This window comes from Hyla sarda, chromosome 2 (assembly GCF_029499605.1).
Source record: "Hyla sarda isolate aHylSar1 chromosome 2, aHylSar1.hap1, whole genome shotgun sequence".
Classification (NCBI taxonomy): domain Eukaryota; kingdom Metazoa; phylum Chordata; class Amphibia; order Anura; family Hylidae; genus Hyla; species Hyla sarda.
This window is the reverse complement of record NC_079190.1, coordinates 52,485,315-52,495,628: the sequence shown is the minus strand read 5'-3', so window position 1 is coordinate 52,495,628 and position 10,314 is coordinate 52,485,315. Positions and strand designations below refer to the sequence as shown.

General features: G+C 43.0%; 1 protein-coding gene across 2 annotated transcripts in view; it reads right to left on the bottom strand.

Moving 5' to 3' along the window:
• Nucleotides 1-10,314, bottom strand: part of CDK8 (cyclin dependent kinase 8) — a 91,172-nt gene that overhangs the window by 22,765 nt on the left and 58,093 nt on the right. For both annotated transcript variants that reach the window (XM_056561794.1, XM_056561795.1), the window contains 2 exons: nt 9,555-9,612; nt 6,631-6,762 (listed from right to left, as the gene is read on the bottom strand). In XM_056561794.1, the coding sequence (XP_056417769.1) occupies nt 6,631-6,762; nt 9,555-9,612 (190 nt within the window). The remainder of the gene's footprint in view (nt 1-6,630; nt 6,763-9,554; nt 9,613-10,314) is intronic.

Below are 10,314 nucleotides of genomic sequence, written 5' to 3'. Positions count from 1 at the left end.
GACCATGGGCCCCGGGAACATGTAATTATAAAACCGGGGATGGGGAGGCAATGGGGCCGGGGCGGTGAGGTGGGGTGGGGTGGGTCGCACAACCGTGAATATCGGCCGACAATATTGGCCAAACCGATAATCGGTTGATCCCTAAGCAGGAGGAACCCTGGTTGGGAAACACTGCCATAATGCATGGACCTTAAATATGCCAGGTCACAATGTAGAACAGACTGATTTTACCGCTTCTTTGGAGTCAGTACCACATGACTATTCACAGCCTACAAGCAGAAGTGACAGGCCATGTGGTACCAAGTGTGACTCCACAGGACCAGGTTCTCAGCCATACACCTTGTACTGAAGTAAGCTGAACCCACCGCCACTGACTGGTGTGTGGGGTGAGGCATGATGGATTTTTGCTGCCTGACCCTTTTGTTCTTTGAGGGATTAGCCAGTGTTGTAGTAATATTACAGACTTCATAAAACACTGAACCCTCAGTTCAGTCAACTGCACGGTCACACGCCCATCCTTGCTCGGTTTGGCAAAATGGACATCCCTTTCAGGCAGAAGCAATCGATGGCAGAGCCATGCACTTCTGGGTAGCAGCATTCAGGATTAGAAGTGACACTTTAGGGTAAAGTAACTCCTAACCCTATACACTTTCACAGGATGCACAATAAGCAGAATGGTTTAGCCATTGATTGATGTCAGTTTTGCCAAACAGAACAGGGACAGGCGCAGAAGCCTGAACAGCTGATCAGACATCACCTTAACCCCTTAACGACCACGGACGTAAATGTATGTCCTGGTTTGGCGGTACTTCGTGCGACCAGGACATATATTTACGTCCTGTGTATGACCACGAGCATCGGAGCAGCAGCCGGGGACCCGCCGGTAATGGCCGACATCCGCGTTTGCACGGATGTCCGCCATTAACCCCTCCGATGCCGTGATCAATACAGATCACGGCATCTGCTGCAGTGCGGTACTTTGAATGGATGATCGGAACGCCTGCAGCGCTGCCGCGGGGATCTGATCATCCATCATGGCGGCCGGAGGTCCCCTCACCTGGCTCCGGCCGTCTCCCGGGGTCTTCTGCTGGTCTGAGATCGAGCAGACCAGAGCATTAGATCACCGATAATCCTGATCAGTGCTGTGTCCTATACATAGCACTGAACAGTATTAGCAATCAAAGGATTGCTATAGATAGTCCCCTATGGGGACATAAAAAGTGTAAAAAAAAAAAAAAGTTGAAAAATGTAAAAAAAAAAATAAGTGAAAAATCCACTCCCCCAATAAAAAGGAAAATGGTCAGTTTTTCCCATTTTACCCCGAAAAAGTGTAATTTTTTTTTTTATAAACATATTTGGTATCGCCGCGTGCGTAAATATCCGAACTATCAAAAGATAATGTTAATTATCCCATACGGTGAATGGCGTAAACAAATTTTTTTTTTTTTAAAGTAAAAAAAATGCTGCTTTTGTCACATTTTATTAAAAATAAAAAATAAATTATCTAAAAGTTTTATATATGCAAATGTGGTATTGATAAAAAGTACAGATGACTGCACAAAAAATGAGCCCTCATACCGCCCTATATATGGAAAAATGAAAAAGTTATAGGTGGTCAAAATAGGGCGATTTTAGATTACTGATTTTGTACAAAAAGTTTTTGATTTTTTTTAAGCGGTGGAAAAAAGATATAAAAGTATCTAGCCATGGGTATCATTTAAATCTTATTGACCCACAGAATAAAGAACACGTAATTTTTACCGTAAAGTGTACAGTGTGAAAACAAAACCCTCCAAAATGTGCGAAATTGTGGTTTTCATTTAAATTTCCTCCCTAAAAAAAAAAATCTTTGGGGCTCGCCGTACATTTAATGGTAAAATGAGAGGTTTCATTACAAAGTACAATTGGTAACGCAAAAAACAAGCCATTATATGGCTCCGGAGGAGGAGAAAACGAAAAAGCAAAAAAAAAAAAAATTGGCCTGGTCCTTAACCCCTTAAGGACTCATAATGTTCTCATACGTCTTCATTTCAGAGTCCTTAAGGACTCATGACGTATGAGAACGTCATGAGCTTTCCCGGCCCCCCGCAGCCATCTGGAGCGGAGCCGGTGCCCGATGCCTGCTGAAATCGTTCAGCAGGCATCGCGGCATATCGCCCAGGGGGGTCATGATGACCCCCCCATGTCGGTGATGGCCGCAGATCGCTGCACAATTTAACCCAGCGATCTGCAGCAGATTCCGGGTCAATCGGGTCTCCAGTGACCCGGAATTACTGGCTGATCGGGGCCGTCTCTGACAGCCCCGAACAGCCATAGCCAGCAGGGGTGAGGTGGCACTGGTGCCACCTCACGATCGCCCTGATTCGTCGGCCAGTAAACCGGCCGACCAATCAGGGCACCTGCTACGCGTGTCACTCCCGCAACGCCCCTGTTCCGGAGGTCGTGAGCGGGTGCAGGAAGAGGACCCCGGCAGCCGGGGACCCCGATCCCCGGCATCAATGTTGGGATCGGGGCCCCAGGAGCGGCGACGAGGGACTGACGTGTGCGGGAGCAACAGTTGGAGCTGAGTGACAGCCTCCTGCTGTTGCTTAGCAACAACTCCCAGCATGCAAAAAGGGCATGCTGGGAGCTGTAGTTATGCAACAGCAGGAGGCAGACCACCACAACTCCCAGCATTCCCTTATGGGTATGCTGGGACTTCGTTTTGCAACAGCTGGAGGCACATTTTTTCTATGGAAAAAGTACCTTCAGCTGTTGTATAACAACAACTCCCAGCTTGCACAATCAGCTAAAGTGCATGCTGGGAGTTGTAGTGGTGCATCTGCTGGCTGCATAACTACAACTCCCAGCATGCCTGTTGGCTGTCGGTGACTGCTGAGAGTTTTGGTTTTGCAACAGCTGAAGGCACATTGGTTGTGAAACAGTTTTTTTTTTACTTAACTCAGTGTTTCACGACCGGTGTGCCTCCAGCTGTTGCAAACTCCAACTCCCAGCATGCACCGTACATGCTGGGAGTTGTAGTTTTGCAACAGCTGGAGGCACACTGGTACAGTGTGTCTCCAGCTGTTGCATAACTACAATCCCCAGCATTCCCAGCCAAAGTAGTATGCCTCCAGCTGTTGCAAAACTACAACTCCCAGCATGCACTGACAGGCCGTACATGCTGGGAGTTGTAGTTTTGCAACAGCTGGAGGCACACTGGTCCACTGTGTCTCCAGCTGTTGCATAACTACAATCCCCAGCATTCCCAGCCAAAGTAGTATGCCTCCAGCTGTTGCAAAACTACAACTCCCAGCATGCACTGACAGGCTGTACATGCTGGGAGTTGTAGTTTTGCAACAGCTGGATGTTCCACCCCCCCCCCCCCCCCAATGTGAATGTACAGGGTACACTCACATGGGCGGAGGTTTACAGTAAGTATCCGGCTGCAAGTTTGAGCTGCGGCAAATTTTCTGCCGCAGCTCAAACTGCCAGCGAGAAACTATTGTGAACCCCCGTCCGTGTGACTGTACCCTAAAACACTACACTAACACAAAATAAAATAAAAAGTAAAAAACACTACATATACACATACCCCTACACAGCCCCCCTCCCCAATAAAAATGAAAAATGTCTGGTACGCCACTGTTTCCAAAACGGAGCCTCAGGCTGTTGCAAAACAACTACTCCCAGTATTGCCAGATAGCCACTGACTGTCCAGGCATGCTGGGAGTTTTACAACAGCTGGAGGCACCCTGTTTGGGAATCACTGGCGTAGAATACCCCTATGTCCACCCCTATGCAATCCCTAATTTAGGCCTCAAATACGCATGGCGCTCTCACTTTGGAGCCCTGTCGTATTTCAAGGCAACAGTTTAGGGTCACATATGGGGTATCGCTGTATCTGCTATTACCCTTTTTAAAAATGTAAAGTTTTTGGGAAACCAAGAATTTTTGTAAAAAAAAATTTATTTTTTTACATATGCAAAAGTCGTGAAACCCCTGTGGGGTATTAAGGTTCACTTTACTCCTTGTTACGTTCCCCAAGGGGTCTAGTTTCCAAAATGGTATGCCATGTGTTTTTTTTTTTGCTGTTCTGGCACCTTAAAGGTGACATGCCTCCCAAAAACCATTTGTCGCTCCTTCCCTTCTGAGCCCTCTACTGCGCCCGCCGAACAATTAACATAGACATATGAGGTATGTGCTTACTCGAGATAAATTAGGTTTCAAATACAAGTAAAAATGTTCTCCTTTTTACCCTTGCAAAAATAAAAAAATTGGGTCTACAAGAACATGCGAGTGTAAAAAATTAAGATTTAGAATTTTCTCCTTCACTTTGCTGCTGTTCCTGTGAAACACCTAAAGGGTTAATACACTTACTGAATGTCATTTTGAATACTTTGGAGGGTGCAGTTTTTATAATGGGGTCATTTGTGGGGTATTTCTAATATGAAGACCCTTCAAATCCACTTCAAAACTGAACTGGTCCCTGAAAAATAGTGAGTTTGAACATTTTGTGAAAAATGTGAAAATTGCTGCTGAACTTTGAAGCCCTCTGGTGTCTTCCAAAAGTAAAAACTCATAAATTTTATGATGCAAACATAAAGTAGACATATTTTATATGTGAACCCAATTTTTTTTTTATTTTGAATATCCATTTTCCTTACAAGCATAGAGCTTCAAAGTTAGAAAAATGCAACATTTTCATTTTTTTTAATCAAATTTGGGGATTTTTCACCAAGAAAGGATGCAAGTTACCACAAAAATTTACCATTATGTTAAAGTAGAATATGTCACGAAAAAAAACAATCTCTGAATCAGAATAAGTAAAAGCATTCCAGAGTTATTAATGTTTAAAGTGACAGTGGTCAGAATTGCAAAAGACGGCCGAGTCCTTAAGGTGAAAAAGGGCTAAGTCCTTAAGGGGTTAAGGTTAAAATGGGCTTGGTCCTTAAGGGGTTAAAAGGAGTACTCTAGTGAAAAAAACTTTTTTTTTTTTTTTAAATCAACTGGTGCCAAAAAGTTACAGATTTGTAAATAACTTCTATTTAAAAATCTTAATCCTTCCAGTACTCATTAGCTGCTGTATGCTCCGGAAGAAGTTGTGTAGTTCTTTTCTTTCTGGTCACAGTGCTCTCTGCTGACACCTCTTAGGAACTATCCAGAGTACAAGCAAATCCCCATAGCAAACCTCTCCTACTCTGGACAGTTCCTGATATGGACAGAGGTGTCAGCAGAGAGCGCTGTGGTCAGACAAAAAAAAACTCTTTAAAACTGGAGTATACAGCAGCTGATGAGTACTGGAAGGATAAAGATTTTTTTAAATACAATAATTTATAAATCTGTAACTTTCTGGCACCAATTAAAAAGATAAAAGAAAAGATAAAAGGTTTTCCACCGGAGTACCCCTTTAAGTTGAAGTGTGAGGGAAGATTGTGAGAGTACTGTTGGCTGAATGAACATATACTGGTGTGGTGAATGGCATAAAGGCCCCTTTCACACTACAGGGGTCCTGCTTTTTTTTACTGCCGTTATTTTACAATAATTGATAAAAAAAAAAAAACGGATGCAATAACTGGTAATAACGGATGATAACTGATGACCATCAACTGTTATTTTTTTCTTAAAAAACCTGATGCTGTTCATCAGTTATCATCCGTTATTACTAGTTACATCCATTTTTTTATCAGGTTTTTAACCCTTTTATTTGTAAAGCTGTACTGAGCATGCTCAGTACAAAAACGGATGTTAAAAAACCTGACAATAACTGATGACGGATGTTTTTTTTTTTGTAACTTATGGCGGTTCCATGATATATAACAGTATTCCCCTCCCCCCCAAATCATGTGACCCGCGAGCGCTGTTCTGCTTCTCCCCTCCCAAATTAATTATCAGCCCAGCGCTGCGCTGTCCCCATCGGGGAACTAATCACATGCCACCTGCAAGCGCTGCCCTCCTCATCCTCCTGTTTGTTGCGGCCGCCAGCGCTGGAACGCTGTACTGTACGCTGTATCCCTATGCCCGGGCTGTAAAAGATGAATTAAATAAACTTTAACTCACCTCCCGTTGGTCCGGTACCGGCCTCACCTGCTTCCTGGGGACGGGAACGTCGTAGAGCCGTCAGCCTATCAGAGGCCGCAGCGATGTTCTGCCTCGACCGGTGAAAGGTTGAGCGCACTGTCATGTAAGAAGCCGGCTTCTTACATGACAGTGCGCTCAACCCATCTCGGACATAGGGATACAGTGTACAGTTCAGAGTTCCAGCGCCGCGGCCCGCAACAAACAGGAAGACTAGGAAGGCAGCGCTTGCGGGTGACATGTGATTAGTTCCTAGATGGGGACAGCGCAGCGCTGGGTTGATAATTCATTCATTCCTGAGGGGGAGGGGCTTAACCGGTATTGCGGTATGGGAAAAATTCATATCGTGCAGGACAAAAATTCGGTAAGAACCAGTATACCGCCCAGCACTAGGATGATACCTGTAGAGTAAAAGGGGCCTAAAATAAAGAAAATTTGTAAATTTTAATTGTAAATTTGTAGCTGAAAAAACTGAAATAGTAAAATATGAAATACGATGCTAAATAAGACACTAAGTGATACAATAGATGGCATATATGCGTGTGGTGAACCCCTAAACATAGATTTACTTACCAATAGCTTTGGTATAATGTCTGGCCCCTAGAAGCAGCTCTGGAGCTCGATACCAAAATGTAACAACTACAGGATCTAAATCAGCTAAAGGCTTTAAAGGTGAATTAAATAATCGGGCGAATCCCATGTCCGCTGCAAGAGGAAAAAGAAAAATAAAAGCTTCCATGAGTTGAGAAGTAGGTAGGTTCACATTCATCAGCATTTCATATACTTTATCAGTCATGTGCCATCAAATCAAACTAAATGCTGTTTATGGGCATGTTCACAAGGACTGTACATGCTGCAGATTTCAAGCGGTTATTAAACACTGTTGAGCACGAATTTTTTTCGTGAATAGACACGTCACGATTTTGCAAAAATTTGGAATATAGTGCTATATATTCGTAATGACGAATATTTGTTTTTCTTCACGTGCACATTTTTTATGCAAATTTTTAGTGCAAATTTTCGCATGGAAAAAAAAAAAGCAAATATAGCGAATATACGAATAATAGTCAATAGTCGCGAAATGGAATATGGCCCCTGCTGCTCATCACTATTATTAACCATTCCTATCACTTTAAACAAACTAAAAACCTGCAGCATATAATGTACATGTGAACATACCCTAAAGAAGTGCCGCCATGAGTATGGAGTAGCCTCTTACGCTGACCAAGTGTTTTGGACCCAAACTGGTCCCGTCAACAGGTGGACCTGATGGAGACTGGTTTGGCCCCGAGTTGTTCGCAATATAGGCTACACCAGGGGTCTCAAACAGTGAACCTCCAGATGTTGCAAAACTTCAACTCCCAGCATGCCCGGACAGCCGTTGGCTGTCCGGGCATGCTGGGAGTTGAAGTTCTGCAACATCTGGAGGGCCACAGTTTGAGACCACTGCTCTACACGTACAGTGCTTCCTTAAAAAGGGGAACTCCGGTCGAAAGCATTATTTTTTTTAATTTCAAATCAACTGGCGCCATAAAGTTAAACAGATTTGTAAATTACTTCTAAATCTTTATCCTTCCAGTACTTTTTAGCAGCTGTATGCTACAGAGGAAATTCTATAATTTTTAAATTTAGTTTTTGTCTTGTCCACATTGCTCTCTGCTGACACCTGATGCCCTTATCAGGAACTGTCCAGAGCAGGAGAAAATCCCCATTAGCCAACCTATGCTAGGGCATCAGGTGTCAGCAGAGAGCACTGTGGACAAGACAAAAAAAAGAAATTCAAAAAGGCAAAGAATTTCCTTTGTAGCATACAGCTGCTAATAAGTACTGGAAGCATAAAGATTTTTTCATAGACATTTACAAATCTGTTTAACCTTCTGGCACCAGTTCATTTAAAAAAAAATATATATATATACCCATATATATATGCCCATACTGCAGAATTTTCTTCTACGTCTCAATTCAAAAACCATGACAAGTAATCTGGGGCAGATTCAGTCAGACAGTCTAAGCGGAAAAACTGCCTGGAAACCTCATGGAATAAAAGCCACATTAATGTCAATGAAAGATAAGCGAAGTCTGGGCTGGTGTAGTTTTAGAGACTTTTTTTTTAGTGGCTTTACATCTTTTTTGAGCCTTTTCACAAAAAGGCGCAGTTCATAAAAACCTTCTATATTATGTGTATTGCCAAAATCAGTGGATTGCAACTCAAAATCAAACCAAAAAGGTGCAAAAAAAAAAGGCCTGCTTGCGGATTTTTTTGCGCCTTTTCTAGGGGAAAAAAAAAAAAAAGTCTAAAGACAATGATAAATGTCGGCCATTATGTTTTGAGGTGTATGGTCAGCACAACCTGAATAAATGAACCCTTTTCTTGCCCTTGCACCTGCTGGAAGCCGCCTACTACACACCAATGCGCTGTGCTCAGGGCCAAGGCACATTATGGGCAGGTAATCTTTTAATGCTGAAATTATATATATATGTGTGTGTGTGTGTGTGTGTGTGTGTGTGTGTGTGTGTGTATGTATATATATGTGTGTGTGTGTGTGTGTGTGTGCATGCGTGTGTGTGTATATGTATGTATATGTGTGTGTGTGTGCATGCGTGTGTGTGTGTATGTATGTATATGTGTGTGTGTGTGTGTATGTGTGTTATATGCAGTATACTATATACTACTATTACTCTCCTTATCAGGGGAGCAGGGACTGCCCTTGGTACACTAGCAACCGCTTAAAAGGGGTATTCCAGAATTTTGTCTTCCAAGAAGGTTGCCTCTGTCCTGCTTCTGAGAGGAGCACTCGGAGCAGGACCAACTCAGTCAGTCAGTCATTAACCGCAGCAGTGCCCCATCTTAGCCTGTGATTGGCTGTGCTGGCAGGTCCTTATTGGGGGCTCATCTCAGTGAATCAGACTGTAGGGCTGAAGGTTTCCCTTTAAGGCTATGTTCACACGTCCAGAATGTCCACATGGAAAATCCGGGAATGCGCTCTCTCAGACTGCAATGCATTCTGTGCAGAGACTGCAGAAAGAACGAACAGGTTCCTTCTTTCTGTGGACATGGAAAAAGGAATTTGTGCACAGCGCAGCAGAATCCCCCTGAATTCAATGGGAAGCTGCTGCAGAATTCTGCACAGGATGTGTGAACATGGCTATAAGGAGTAAAGATAATCCTGCACTAATATTTCAGCACAGTTGTACATCACAGGCGAGCACAAATAACCTTTACAACCAGAGAAATATACAAGGCATGTAACCGAGGCAACCAGCCTGTAATGACCATGAGAAACTGCAATAAAACTCCAGGCCGTACCCTTTATCCATTCTGTATCATGACATTCAGGCATGTTGGTAATCCAGTTATTAATAGCAGAGGCCAGCGGTTTTCCTATCAGTGTGTAACAGCTATGTAATCTGATAACTGGATATGCCAGGGGACATAGGGAAAGATTGGCTTCACAGAACGTGTACATAGAGAAACAAGAATGTGAGGTTTTTCATACCTATCTTTACTCGCCCTCGCTCCGGACCTTCACCCATGACTAATATATTAGCAGGTTTCTGTGTAAGAGAAGAACAATCCGGTATTACTATCAGTTTATAGACTTTTAGACTAACCAAGAATGACCTGTTTTCTTATTAGAACGCCAGCAGCAGTCACATTAAATGTTGTATGAAGTTACCAATATTACAAAAAATTAAATAAATAACTTTAAAAAATTCATATGATCCAGAATATGACACCATTACCTAGTAATAAAAAGTAGAGGACAGGTGAAAGTGTCATTGACAGACAAGGGTAGAAGTGAAGAACGGATCCCCTGCCGATCAGTTATGTAGATGAGGGAATTAGGGAGATTTAATAAAGCAACTGCTTATTCCACTCAACAAAAACATGCACATTTAATTGACCTAAAAAGCACATCAATATCCAGCTTAAAAAGGGGTAACCCTAAGATTAAAGAGATACCCAGGAGGGGTTTCCTGGCAAACCCCATTAGTCATGCATATAGAGGTGTCAGCAGACTAGGAACATGACTAAGGGGGTTTGCTCTGAAACGTAGCGCGGCAGGATGGAGCACAGGTTGTTATCTATCGGACCTGATTGACATCAGACATCTTTTGTATGAAGTCAAAGAATTGGAGAATGCATCCGAGTCCGTGAGTAACTTCACTGAATGATGTCGCAATACATCTAGCTGTCCAGGTACCCTCTATATAAGTGGTTTTATTGAGGATAGCGATATACCTCATGCCTGTGGA